General features: G+C 46.0%; 1 protein-coding gene across 3 annotated transcripts; it reads left to right on the top strand.

Annotated features, from left to right (window-relative positions):
• The first annotated feature begins 7286 nt into the window (after positions 1 to 7286).
• Positions 7287 to 10415, top strand: LOC114783330 (endothelial lipase-like). 3 transcript variants are annotated; one of them, XM_028968767.1, is made up of 10 exons: positions 7290 to 7450; positions 7525 to 7691; positions 8000 to 8179; positions 8259 to 8370; positions 8469 to 8693; positions 8772 to 9014; positions 9091 to 9211; positions 9315 to 9539; positions 9607 to 9711; positions 9943 to 10415. In XM_028968767.1, exons 1-10 carry the CDS (start codon positions 7354 to 7356, stop codon positions 9953 to 9955), a joined length of 1488 nt encoding a protein of 495 aa, XP_028824600.1. In that variant the 5' UTR covers positions 7290 to 7353; the 3' UTR covers positions 9956 to 10415. The 3 variants fall into 3 exon arrangements, with proteins under 3 accessions (XP_028824599.1, XP_028824600.1, XP_028824601.1); XM_028968766.1 differs by having other exon boundaries at positions 7287 to 7450; positions 8469 to 9014; XM_028968768.1 differs by having other exon boundaries at positions 7315 to 7687.
• Positions 10416 to 14291: the final 3876 nt, after the last annotated feature.

The raw sequence follows: 14291 nt of genomic DNA, 5'->3' as shown, positions 1-14291 counted from the left end.
ATGCAACTATAAAAGAGTCCTGCTAATAAATTGATCTCTTGCAGAAGGGCAGGAATGGCCATATTCCTTCTCACTGTGGGCCGCTGTAATGCTTGTGCATGCATGTTGCTGGGCGTAGCTGCACATTTCCAAATAACTGTGGAATGTGAATTCTGCACAAGCTCTTCAGGAAGGAAGGTGTGTGATTCGGTACTTCGATTAAATCAACCCGGCTCCACTACTGCCTAGAAGGTTATCTTCTGAAGTCTGAAGCCAAAACAAAGATTCTTCATAATTCTGAATATGACAATTCGACTGAGCGGGATGAGTGGGATGTGCCAGGAAAACACAGTTGTGAAAGTGAAATGATTGTCATTGTGAAATGACACGGAGACAAAGCGAAATGTGTCTTTTGCAGTTAACCATCACCATTAGTGAGCAGCCATGAAAGGTGCCTGGGGAGCAGTGTGTGGGGACCTTCTGATTACGCTGGGCCACCACTGCCCCTGTTCAAGTTCACGTTGAGCTTTATTGTCATTTCAGCTACATGCTGTGTAGGCAGTAGTGGGGCAGTGGTGTCCTAGCGGTTAAGGAATCGGCCCCGTAATCAGAAGGTTGCTGGATCGCCAAGGTACCACTGAGGTGCCACAGAGCAAAGCACCGTCCCCACACACTGCTCCCCGGGCACCTGTCATGGTGCCCACTGCTCACCAAGGACGATGGTTAAATGCAGAGGACAAATTTCACTGTGTGCACCGTGTGCTGTGCTGCTGTGTATCACATGTGACAATCACTTCACTTGAAATTTTCTTTTAAACATGCATGTTAGACAGAACATAGCGAAACCAAACCATGTTTCCTCGGAACCTGGTGCCAGATGGAGCGTTTCTACGGCACGGGCACAATGGTGGTGGCCTTGAGAGAAGGTCAGTGACACGTTAAAGATGTCAGTGAGAACTGCCAGCTGGTCTGCACATTTTCTGAGCTTCTTCCTGATACCATACGACGCCTTCAGAATACCTGATTGACGTGATTAGGAAGGTGGTTTAAATGTGGTAGATGATCATCTTGGGATGTCAATTTCCCGGTACTCCATGATTTGGTTTTGTGTTTTTGTTCTTCTTATTATTATAATTGGTCATTTTACTCCTGGTTCATGTGTGGTGTCTGTGCGATGTTCCCTGTGGTCAGTTCTGTTTAATACCTGAGTTTGTGAGTCTGTTCCTGTACATCAGATACTTCGCCGTTGACTCTCCTGGTTCCCCGGAACCAGTGACAGCTGGAACAGGCCCTGCAGTCCTGAATACAACACGTGTGTGGAGAAGTCTCCACTACCACAAACAGCATCAAATGGCATCTGCTGGCACAAAACTCCCTGCAGACTCTGAAATAAAATGTACTAATATTTATAAAGTAAAGTGACGTGATACACAGCAGCACAGCACACAGTGAAATTTGCTCTCTGCATTTAACCCATCACCCTGAGTGAGCAGTGGGCAGCCATGACAGGCGCCCGGGGAGCAGTGTGTGGGGACGGTGCTTTGCTCAGTGGCACCTTGGCGGGTCAGGATTTGAACCGGCAACCTTTTGCGCTTCCTTAACCGCTAGGCCACTGCTGCCGCCTGCAATATTATTAAATAAAAAGTTATGTAATCAAAATTTCCACATAAGGGCTCATTCAGATTATGAAGTGTGTCACATGGTTCTCACGCCTTTTACACAATCAGTGGGATCAAATGTTTCACCACTAATATATTAAACAGATATTTCAAGTTTCATGATCATTGGCCACATACGTGTTTGTTGCATTATATTTGACATGGAGTATATCTGCATTTTATACTAAAGACTTTGATGGATGGACATATCTGCGGAGTGGTAGATTATTCTATGAGACAACCATGGTGGTGGACATCACAATCAATCTTCCTCCCCGAGAGTGCATTCTTTCCTAAGGCGAGAGGAATAGCAAACACGTTCTGGCATGACAGACTGACTTCCAGGAACATCTTCTCTTCCTGCCTTCAATTTTTATATACTTATAATGAAACAAATCCCTAAACAAGAAATCCGAGCACGGAACACCTCCTCACTTCCTCTCCTCCTTCCTTTAGCCTGACATGTTGAGACACTGAAAGACATTCCATTCATTTGTGTGTGTCTGATGGTAGAAAAAGACTGGGTTTCCACTGAGGATGCTTCAGGCATCATAGACCCAGCCCAGTTCCTTGGAGAAGTAAATGGCATCATATTGGATACCTTCATTTATGCATAACATGACATTGAGGACGTACGTCCCACCTCCCATGACCACGTGATCTGTCTGTGGCTGATGTGATGCAACCTGTGGAAATGTGCTGGACCAGTCACCATCCCTGGCTGTGTGCTCAGAGGATATGCAGAGCAGCATTTTCACAAGCATCTTCTGTACCTCTCTGACATTCCATCATACTTCAAAACCACCACCGTGGTCCCCATGTCATCACCAAGTCGAGCCTCAAATAACAACCGTCACTCTCACTGAATCCACTGCAACCATGCCAACCATTGTAGAGATGACGCCCTCACCCAACTGGTAGACACAGATGGGAGACATGGAGTCTGTATCTGACCGTTTGAGCAGAACATGCAAATTTGTGGCCTGCTGGAGGTCATTTTGCAGGGTTCTGGCAGTTCTCCTCCTCTGTTGTCTTGTTGTCTTCATACGTCCTCCTCCACGTCTTCTGATGAACTGGCCTGTCTCCTGGTAGTGCGTCCATGCTCTGGACACCGCGCTGACAGACACAGACGCGTCTCCATGGTGCTAATGTGATGTGTAGACCAGCAGTTGAATTTTTTGAATTAAGCTTTTTAAGAACGAAGCTTTTTGAATTAATTTTATTTTCTCTGCTTGTACTTGAAAAAGACGGCCATTTAGTCCTTTGCAAAGTTACTTTACACTTTTTTACTTCAGATCCTGTACGTTTTACTTCCACTTGAGTAAAAATGTTCAGTGAAACCCGGGTATCTATACTTGACACAAATGTTAATAAAAACCTGCTTCTACTAATACTAATACCTTGCCCCGTGCTCATCTACTCTGCGTTTGGCCTGAAGCCTTGTTAAATCATGAGACACGATTATTTTACAAAAGAGGTTCCTGTCCGCCCCTCCCTTCCTTCCATGGCCATTTACAGACAGGTATGGGCATCCTGCATTTCGCCATCCATGTGGGCAGGACGTGGGCCTTATCGTAGTGTGTAGGAAAGACTTCTTGGACCATGGACATGAGAGCTTTCATAATAGTACTTTCAACAAACCTTTTAAAAAGCCGCTGACGTTCGTCTCGCAATGTTGAAACGTCCAATATTATTTCAAATTATTTCAATGCTGCATGCCTGCATTTTTTTTAACAGAAAATTTCTGTTAAAAGACTGCAAAAGTCATTATTAACACAGAACAACACAGATCCTAAATATGCATTTGACTGATTTTTACAGAAAAACCTTTAAACAGCAGTTGTATTTCAGACACTAGAACAGTGGGCTAGGGACCTACTCCATGTGGTCATGAATGGAGCGAATGAGCCCCCCAGTGGTTGAATAAAGCATGACCACAACAAACAGAACAGAAGATCATGACACCGCCATCTAAACCAAAAATTATATAATAAAGATAGAAAAATAAAGTTGGGCTTGTAGGTGCATACAAACCCACTTACGACCATCGTGTCCCAGAGCAGCCTGAGTGTCTCCAGGGGGACTGTCCCTGCCACTACTGACTTAAGACGCTCTGCATAAGAGTGTCTGGTAAAGGGAATATTCCTGCACACTAAACACATTTCACACGATGTCATTTTGCATACTTGTTACTCTGCACCTACGTGAATTATTTCTGGGGTTTTTAGCGCCGTCTGTGGCCTTGTTGTCTACAGTCGGTGGCCTTTTCCAGCATGATGGAGCACCGTGCCGTACGGCCAAACTGGCACGACGTGGCACTACGTGAACTACAACACATGAAATTTTGGGTCCATGGTTGGAAACTCCCCGGAACTTAATCAAACTAAACCCCACAAATTGTGACCAACTATGTTGGAATATGTTGCCACTGGTCAGAATTTGGCCCAGAAGGCAGTGGTGGCTTAGCGGGTGAGGCTGTTACAGTGGTCAGCAGAAGGCCAGAGTGAACAGATGTGGAGCGCTATGAGAAAAGGATCTCCTCCAAGCTGTGACCTTCTGTACTACCACCTTCTCCATGTTGCTGTGGCTCCAAGATGTACTGGATAGACGGTTTTCTTAGTAATTGTGTAGGAGAACTTGCCCTTTTCCCTCACAGCTTGCAGCACATGGTCTCCTGATCTCAGGAGGGACCATTGCCAGGATAAGGTCACATGCTGACTGACGTCCAGCTGCTGACTGTGCTTGGACTGCGCGCAAGAAGAAATTCTTCCACCAACTTCATGCACAGTAAAAAAAAAAAAAAAAAAAAGGCTCAGTAGCATATTCCAACGTGGCCTGTTTTAATATAAATATTTTACCATGAATATTTATTTTAAATACACACTCACCCATCCAGTAACACTAGGTGCAGGCTGGGGAATCACCAAGGGCAGGGTACCAGCACACACACACTCACACACACCACAAATACACACTCACACACACACACACCACAAATACACACACATACACACACACCACAAATACACACTCACACACATGCACACACACACACCACACATACACATTTACATTTACATTTACAGCATTTATCAGACGCCCTTATCCAGAGAGACTTACAATCAGTGGTTACATTGACAGTCCCCCCCTGGAGACACTCAGGGTTAAGTGTCTTGCTCGGGGACACGATGGTAGTAGGTGGGGTTTGAACCTGGGTCTTCTGGTTCATAGGCGAGTGTGTTACGCGCTAGGCTACTAGCACCCCCTACCACACACACAACCACACACACACACACACATAAAAAGTTAGTAAAGTTAAAGTGAAGTGATTGTCAGCTAAACAGCAGCACAGCACACGGTGCACACAGTGAAATGTGTCCTCTGTATTTAACCATCACCCTGAGTGAGCAGTGGGCGGCCATGACAGGCGCCCGGGGAGCAGTGTGTGGGGACGGTGCTTTGCTCAGTGGCACCTCAGAGGATCGGGATTTGAACCGGCAACCTTCTGATTACGGGGCCGCTTCCTTAACCACTAGGCCACCGCTGCCCCATAGACACAAGCGTGTTGAAAGTCTGTGAAAGTGAACAAGCTGGAGTTTACTCAGGCACCTACTAGAATATCCAGACAGTAATGCTCTGCAGTAATTTGATCTCGATGTAATAGAGGAGAGGACCAACTTTTCTGCACTTCATGGTCTCGCCCGGCAGTACCTCAGTGATCTTTTAGTTTTCTGTGATCTGTTTTCTGTCTTCTGTTAAAGTCCCAGACACAGTGTCAATTATTAAGTCCACTTAATTACACAGTCACCTAGTCAAACACAGACAGTGTTCAATTCAGTTAGGCTGGTCCACTAGTTCACAAATGTCCCACTATAACCACATATTTCTGTACCAGTTGTACGATGCCACCGTCTACCGCTGCTTCTGTTAAATAGAAGTTAGTCATAGGTTATGTATTTAATATTACTGAATCAAGCGCCCAGGCCACCTCCAGAGTCCAGTGACGAGACCACCAGATAAATCCTGGTCCCTGGCAATGAACTGCTGACGAGACGACTCAGCATGAAAGGAACCAGAGGGTCCAGAAGCATTCAAATGGACACGCAATGTCCACCATGACACTGGACTAAAACCTACTCTGCACTGTCCAGCACCTCCAAACATGGACAGATGCTGTATACTACACTTTGGACTTCTCCACCTCTACAACTGTAGTTTTTCTCTTATTGGACAAATCATCACCAGCCCTGCACTGACACCACCTGCAGGTTCCCTCTGGGAAGTGAAAGTGAAGTGATTGTCATTGTGAAACATTACAGCACAGCACAGAGGACACAGTGGGCGCTCGGAAAGGGACGGTACTTTGTGTGCAGAAGGGTCAAGCGTGGGGGTGTCAACTGTATAAGAAATAAATTGTTGTAGGAGAGCAGTTTTCAGCTCTTTATGGAGGAATATTGCTGAAATGCGGCTCCACACTGCCAGGCTCGCACCACAGATCAGACATGTTCAATAGAGACATGTTGATTGTCAATGTGGAAAACTGCAGCACAGCACACGGTGAAACGTGTCCTCTGCATTTAACCATCACCCTTGGTGAGCAGTGGGCACCATGACAGGCGCCCGGGGACCAGTGATGTGGGGACCTCAGTGGCACCTTGGCAGCTCAGGGATTTGAACCGGCAACCTTCTGATTATGAGGCCGCTTCCTTAACCTCTAGGCCTCCGCTACGGGGTGTTTGATGGCCAGCAGATGGAACAACCTGTGCCTGGAGAGAATTCAGATTTGGTTGACAGAGTTTAAAACAGGAGGAGGAACAAAGGGGCAAACAGCGCAAACAGAAAAAGACGAGAAGCTTTCCCAGAACACACTGATTCCGTCAGCAGGCAAAGTCCAAAGAGACGCCTGTCAGCATGCGTTCCAACAGTAAAAGAAATAGTAGCGTAGCCGGATACGAGCACCGCTCAGAAACGTAGCAGGTGGGTGGTGACACTGAGTGTTAGTGTCTCATTATCGTGATCGATGATATTACAATTACGTTGCTTGGTGATTTTTTGGTGGCGGTAGGAGTTTGGCCTCGTCCACACGGACTTTCAAAATGATCTTTGCTTTGTAGCTGTGCGTGGTGAATGGGTGTTTCACTGGCATCCGCTTGATGCCGTTTAATGCTGTTTATGGCCCGTCACTGTGTAATGGCCACTGCTCTTCAACGTTCGTTTGGTGGAAATTGACGGCAAGAAAACGCAGATGGGTAAAAACCGGACCTCTAATCAGAAGTGTTTCGCAATGACGGTCACTTCACTTTTGATTTGCGATTGTGCATCCTGTGACATCCTGATGGTGTGCTGCGCTGCAGAGTTTCACAACTTTCAATAAAGACTCAACAAACGAGAAAGTCGTAGCCTCCCAGGTTTATTTCCCTCGGTAAGAGGGTGGAGTCCGGATTTATGGCGCGCCGGCTTGCCACAGCCCGCATTTCTCCGTCTTACGGGGTGGGCGGGGTCTGCAGACAATCGGCGCGTAACTCATTCACTTTTCTTGTTGTAGCCACGCCCTCTGACGCGCAACGGGGGCTTGACCAATCAGGAGAGGCGACAGATGGGGCGATGATCAGCAGACTGCTTATTTAAAAGGAATGGCAGCGGCGGCCGGCTTTTCCAGTTTCCTCGGAGCGCTCGCTGTTCTTCCACCGTCTCGGCTTGAACCTGGTCCACAGAGATGAGCAGAGTTCTCGGTTTCCTCCTCATGTGTTTCTTAACTCCTGCTGTCTCCGCGTTTCAGTCTGCGTCTGAAGAAGAAAACGCGCTGCTGGGAGGTAAGGGGACTTTATTCGGGTCTGTCTGGGGGTCCAGCTGGAGGAGCCTGATCTCCTCACCATCTTCTGAGCAGAATCTGATGGGGACGAGCTGCTTTATGATGTGGTGAAGTTCAACTTTCGTAAATCCCTGGACCTGGATGAAGAGGGTTGTTTTCTCCAGCCTGGACAAGCAGAGAGTCTGGAGGAGTGTGGCTTCAACGCCTCAGCCAAGACCATCCTGATAATCCACGGCTGGTCGGTGGGTTCTTCATGCTACTGTTATGTAAACTTGTTCAGGAATTAGGAAATGGAAATCCAGGCTTTATTAAATAATTCTCTTCATATAACGTCGATCCCACGATCTGTAAAACCTTCACGTGGGTTCTCTGATGATGAAAAAGGAAAGTGTTAAGGTCTGAAGAGGCATTTGACATGTGGCTGTAAAAATGTGTCTGGACCAGAGGCTTTTCCTCTAACTGGGTCTCCATCAGAGATCAGCACGCGGTGTCCGAATTCCAGGGCGAACCCCACAAATGCACGTCTGTCTGGGCTCTTCGCTCCTCCCAGATGAGTGGCATGTTCGAGAAGTGGATGCACAAGCTGGTCGCGGCAGTTCGGAGGCGAGAGACGGAGGCCAACGTGCTCGTGGTTGATTGGCTGAACCTCTCCCAGCAGCTCTACCCCACTGCTGTTAACCACACCCGCTTGGTTGGCCACAGGATCGCCAGCCTCCTTAACTGGCTGCAGGTGTGTTGAGGAAAAGGGGCGGTACAGAGTGTGTGTGTGAGTGTGTGTGTGTGTCTGAGTGTTGCTGTGTCTTTAATAGGATGAAGAGCAGCTGGTCCTCGGCAACGTCCATCTGATTGGGTACAGTCTGGGGGCGCATGTGGCAGGGTATGCTGGGACCTTTGTGAAGGGACGCCTCGGTCGTATAACAGGTGATTGTGGGGCGGCGGTGGGCGAAAATGACGGTCACTTCGCTTTTGATTTGCGATTGTGCATCCTGTGACGTCGTGATGGTGTTATGATGTGGCAGGTTTGGACCCGGCCGGTCCCATGTTCGAGGGGGTGGAGTCACACAGACGCCTCTCTCCAGATGATGCAGCCTTTGTGGATGTTCTCCATACTTACACCCGCGAGGCTCTTGGCGTGAGCATCGGCATCCAGCAGCCAATCGGGGACATCGACATCTACCCCAACGGTGGGGACGTGCAGCCGGGCTGTTCCCTGGGAGACATGCTGACTACCGCAGCCGCAGGAAGTCAGTATGCTGGTGGATCTTTGGGGCTTTTGGGGGTGGACCTCTTATTGAAGGCTTGTGCTTCTCTTGTTTCTGCAGACTTGGTGGACGTAATGAAGTGTGAACATGAGCGGGCCGTGCACCTGTTTGTTGATTCGCTGATCAACAAAGACCACAGCAGCTTTGCCTACCAGTGCTCTGGACCAGACCGCTTCAAGAAGGGCATCTGTCTGAGCTGCAGGAAGAACCGCTGCAACAACATGGGCTACAACGCCAAAACGATGCGCAAGCGCAGGAACAGCAAGATGTACCTGAAAACCCGAGCTGACACACCCTTTGGAGGTATCTCACCAATGCAAACATGCCCGTTTCTCAACCACCTCCATACAGAGGCTCATCCTGACCCTGCTTTCTCCAGGTTACCACTACCAGATGAAGATGCACGTGTTCAACAGGAAGAAGGTTGATGATGCAAACCCCTCCTTCTCAGTCCGGCTGATCGGCTCACAGCAGGACAGCAAAGATCTGGCCGTGGACATGTAAGTTCTACAAAACTGCTGATGGACATGCTGCTGTGTGTGATGATTCTTCCTCTCTCCTCACCTACAAGTGATTTTCATCATCGGTCTCTTTGTGTTTCAGTCCTGATGGAGTTGGCCTGAACTTCACCAATACGTTCCTGGTGTTCATGGAGCAGGATGTTGGAGAGCTTCTGAAGATCGAGTTGAGTTGGGAAGGTCATACGGAGTCCCTGTCGTCGATGTGGAACAATGTAAAGAGGACGTTCTGGTCCTTCTCCAGCCCACCAAAGCCCCAGGTGCTGGAGGTGCGACGAATCCGTGTGAAAAGTGGAGAAACTCAGAAGAAGTAAGTCTGATTATCAGGTTCCTTGTGACGAGTTGGAGAACAGTTAGAAACACTTTGTGTCTTTCAGGTACACGTTCTGTGCAGAGGACTCCTCTCACACTGAGATCACTCCTGGCAAGCAGCTGCGTTTTGTGAAGTGCCGCGATGGCTGGGAGTTGAAGCCCAGGAAGAGGTATGGCTCTCGCGGTAGAACGACCTTGAATCTGTAGCCCTCAGCAGCGCGTTCATGCATGCATGCATGTATGGTAATGTTAGTCTTATTCGGAGCGCTGTAGATCTGCGTCTTAGGACTGAGGTTCTGTCCTCATCTTTAATATATAAAGTTCAGCCTTTAGTATTTGCTATGGTCACATGATCCACCACTATTTATGATTTTTTTTTTTTTTTTTTTTTTTTTCCCCAGGTTGCTTGTCTGAATCTGGAGAGGAGAGCCCTGGGAAACACGCCCAGGTCTGCTGCCTCCACCAGAGCACTTTGGGGTTGGTCACTCTGAGGCCAGGGGAGACGAGGACTTTCTGTATGCGTTTTGAATTGAAAGATGAATCAACAGCTGCTCCTCTGTGGGGGTGTGACGATCGGCCATCTCTCTCTTCATACCTGGCTACTCACTTTTGGACAGATCACAACTCTAACCCTCAACATTATGGTCAATATTTTTGTACGCTTTTAATTTATGATGAAGCACTGAAACCTTTATTTATCACGTTAATGAACTTTTTTTGTTGTGAAGGATGTGGACAGACACTGGATATGGCGCAATCAAGCCAGTATTATACAAAAAGAACCAAATGTGTTTTGTCTTTTAAGTGTCAATATGAATGTGCCTGTGATATTTCGGTGTAATGTACATAAGGAATAAACATTTGTTCGTAATAACTGTAACCCATTTGATAAAGCCGCTGCCTGGGAAAGAATTATCTGGTTGAATTCTGTACTTTACTGAGGTTTAATTTTTAGGTTTTCAGGCCTTCATGACTCTATGAAATATGACTCCGATAATACATATTGCAGGAAACGAAACGGACCGTAATCTGATGGTTGCGGGTTCGAATCCTGACCCACCAAACATACCGCTCCCTGGGTGGCCTTACTAAGGGAGATGGTTAAATGCAGAGGACTAATTTCATATGCTGTGCTGCAATGTATGACGATCACTTCACTTTCACTCACTTCATTATCAATCATGAACAAATAGGCATTAAAAAATGGTGCTTTTTTTTTTTTTTTTTTTTTTTTTTACATGGTACTGAAATGTTAATCAGATGATTTCTGGTTGATTCTAGATTTTGTGAATAAATACAGGTTTGCTCTTAATTGTTGCTACAGAGATGTGCATCATTTTACCTCTGGAGTTCATGGGAAAATATGTTACTGCTTGAGGAGTTGCCCGTGTGCAGGAGATCACGTTTCATAAACTGAACTGGAAGCGAGGTGATGTGTCTTTGGCCGGTCTAATTATGGTGGACCCAGATGAACTTTGCAAAGTGAAGAACAGACAAAGATGACAAAACAAAAAACCTAAATGTTATATGAGAAAATGGACTTAAGTTATTCTGCAGTACACACCCAGCCACACCCAGCGTGGTAGTTCTGATGTGTTGTAAGGTACAGGTTCCATGAAGGAATGCTCTTTGTGCATGATTCCAATTCTCAGTTCAGAATTCTCTGAGAATATGGGCAACACTGTGAGAACTTTCCTCCAGGCCAAGACTCATCAGATTTAAGTGTGTTTGTACTTCACAGCACCATGAAAAACCACAGGCTGTAAAGCTGACTCTTCACAACATGGTCTCCTGCTGACCTAGTATCTCCACAGATACATAGTATCTACCATGGGTTTCACTCACTACCTATAAACATCATCTAGATCACAGGACAATCTGCACTGGCCATGGAGTTCCTCAGCCTGGACCTGCTGTCTATAGCGGGATCACCCAGCATGTTTATCATTACTGGCTGAGCCAACACAAACTGAAAGTTTGACCTGGGTCCTGAACTTAACTGTGTGTGGCTTTAAACGAGGAAAGTGGAATGTATTGTGTGAAGCCAAACATCCACATCCAACTGAACCGAAAATTCAGCTCACTTCTGAGAGGCAAAAGCTTCTGACACTGGAGACGTGACGCCTGAGAAAATCCTAACACAAATGGGTGCTGGGGCAAAACCAGGCAAATGAACTCACATAACCTTTTTAATGTGAGACCATACCTCCCAGAGCCAATCAGTGTCCTCAAAGCATCAGGCAGTTCCTCCCAGCCAATCAGCAGCTCAGACTTTTTTATCTTCTGAAAATACTATTTCATGTCTGTCACTTCTCGCCCACGGCAGGAAACACATTTTTACCAGCCACTGTACCGGTAATAAAATACTTCTTCACAGTGCAGTTTGACGTCTGGTACAGACGCCATGTGTTGGGCAGCATGTTCCACCGTGGCTCTGCTGACGTGTTGAAATGTGAGAGCAATCTCGCATACGCTTGCTGGGTATGAGGAGACTAATAGTCCTGGTTCACTCATTCAACTCCTGCATGATATTAAACTCTTCATTTCACCCTTAATATGCACTTTTAGGAGCTTTCTAACTACACAGGCTGACAGAGATGTAGTTAAGCTCACATAACCCCCCCAGACACCCTAACCCTGACCTATTTATAGTCTTCTTCATGACATTCTAAAACACTGCATACTGTACATAGAAATAGCATTGCAAATATAGCACTTTAACCTCACAGCCTCTTCCAGGGACACCTGGATATTAATGTTGGAACATTTTTATTAGGAACACCCTAATGCCCAAACTCAGACAAGCATATAGAACGCATTCAAATGGTAGTAGATTAAAAAACAGGTGAAAAAGACTAAATGTAATGTCACTAGAACTCCACCAAGTCGACCACCGACTAAAAATATCATTCTAAATAAGCAGTCCCTTACTTTTACAGAGCTCCATGTCTTACAAAAGAATGAATTAGGAAATATTGAAGACTGATCCTCATGCACATTGGGCTGCTGCCGCCTTCCCTGTGCAATTTGATTCAGAAGGATCTTTTTAAAAGTACTGAAAATAAAAATGTCAAACTAATGTAAAACAGTCCCCATTTTGAATATTGTGGGTGGGTCTGTTTACTCACCCTAGGCAGTAAACGTGCTTAAATCAAGCTGCTTATTGACAACAGCCTGACTTACTGCAACCACGAACACCCTGGCAGTAAGTGGGCTGCCACATGTAAAACAAGATTACTACCCAGAAATTCTAAATCTGTGGCAAATAGGACATTAAAAATTGATAATGACCATTATGTATGATATGGAATTCCTAGAGTAATGAAAAACTTCTTAAGTCACATCGTACATATACAACCATGCAAGGTGTTGCATGCCCTTATTACACCTCGCACTGCACCTCGTATACTCCGAGCCTCCAGTACTGCTCGCCTGGTCCCTCCATCTCTGAAGGTAAAAGGAAGACGCTCATCTAGACTCTTCTCCGTCTTGGCCCCTCGGTGGTGGAATGAACATCCCCTCGAGGTCAGAACAGCTCAGTCACTGAGCACCTTCAAACGACAGCTCAAGACCTTCCTCTTTAAAGAATATTTAGATTAAATTGTAATTTTCTTGTTGTCGAACTTTGTGTACAGAATCTACAACAGAGTGAATAAAATAGATGTATTCATAGTTGGGGTCCTAGTGAACCAGAATTGATCTCTTCATCGATGGTAACTTGAAAGCACATTGTAAGTCGCTCTGGATAAGGGCGTCTGACAAATGCCGTAAATGTAAATGTAAATGTAAATGTAAGGTGCTGTTGGCAGCTTGGTGATGTCATCAACATTCACACATTCACATCTTGTCCTGCTGTTCTTTATAATGATCATTTAACATCAGCACAGCTGCACAGTTTACATTACCTCCATCTAGCCTTGCCCTGCTGGAAGGATCAGTATGAACAAATTGGTAGTAGAGCAGTATGCTCTTCAATTTGTTTGTTGCAGACTCATCGAACTGGTCATCCATCCGAACACCTGACAATTCACCAAAATGAAGGCCACTCCTCTACAAGTTCTTCTGTCGCCTTCACTGCTGACAGCACATCTCTTCTCTGAAGGGGAATTTTCTTTGAATCCTTGTTTCTATACACATGCAGAAGCTCTTTTTTTCTCCTTCGGATCAGGGTGGACAGCCATATGCATCCTTGTGATGTTTATAATGGGGTAAGGGCGTCCTCTAGTGGTCAACAATCTCTTGTTCAGGATTGTTGCTGTGTTGCCTTAGTTGCTTTGTGCTGCAGGAACGATTTCTCTTAAGGAACTTTTTCTTATTGCGTGTTGCACAGAGAGAGTGGCCATCTGGCCGTATGCATTTTGTGTTTAGTTCACTTGTTGTATTTAATATGCCATGTGAATGTACTTAACATGCTGCATATGTTGCCTACATTTGTTACCGTTTTACAGTGAATTTCCAGTAAAGATTTGGAAGTTTTCTTTGGAGTTTTACATTGATGTTTTCTTGGAATCCTGTTATCTATCTGCCAAGCTAGACACACACCTCTTAGCGGGGGCAGAATAATCCTTGTGCTGCTTCTTTGTGCTGTCAAGACCACCACTTTCCGCAAGCCTTTTGTGGGCAGGAAGTTGAAGCCTTTTATGGTTTTCAATTTGACACATAAGCTGATTCAAAACAACCTGGAAGAGGGGAACTGATCACATGGAAACAACCTGCATGAAAAAGTAAAGGCTTCTCACTATTTGCCATG

This window comes from Denticeps clupeoides, unplaced genomic scaffold, assembly GCF_900700375.1.
Source record: "Denticeps clupeoides unplaced genomic scaffold, fDenClu1.1, whole genome shotgun sequence".
Classification (NCBI taxonomy): Eukaryota; Metazoa; Chordata; class Actinopteri; order Clupeiformes; family Denticipitidae; genus Denticeps; species Denticeps clupeoides.
Note: the sequence above shows the minus strand (reverse complement) of the source record. Positions and strands in the feature narration are given on the sequence as shown.

Excerpts from the sequence above, each read along its gene's own strand:
- LOC114783330 (XM_028968766.1), top strand. The coding sequence starts at position 7,354 with ATGAGCAGAGTTCTCGGTTTCCTCCTCATGTGTTTCTTAACTCCTGCT. Across the intron at positions 7,451-7,524 it reads AGAAAACGCGCTGCTGGGAG|AATCTGATGGGGACGAGCTG; the intron begins GTAAGGGGACTT and ends TCTTCTGAGCAG. Across the intron at positions 9,212-9,314 it reads AAAGATCTGGCCGTGGACAT|TCCTGATGGAGTTGGCCTGA; the intron begins GTAAGTTCTACA and ends TTTGTGTTTCAG.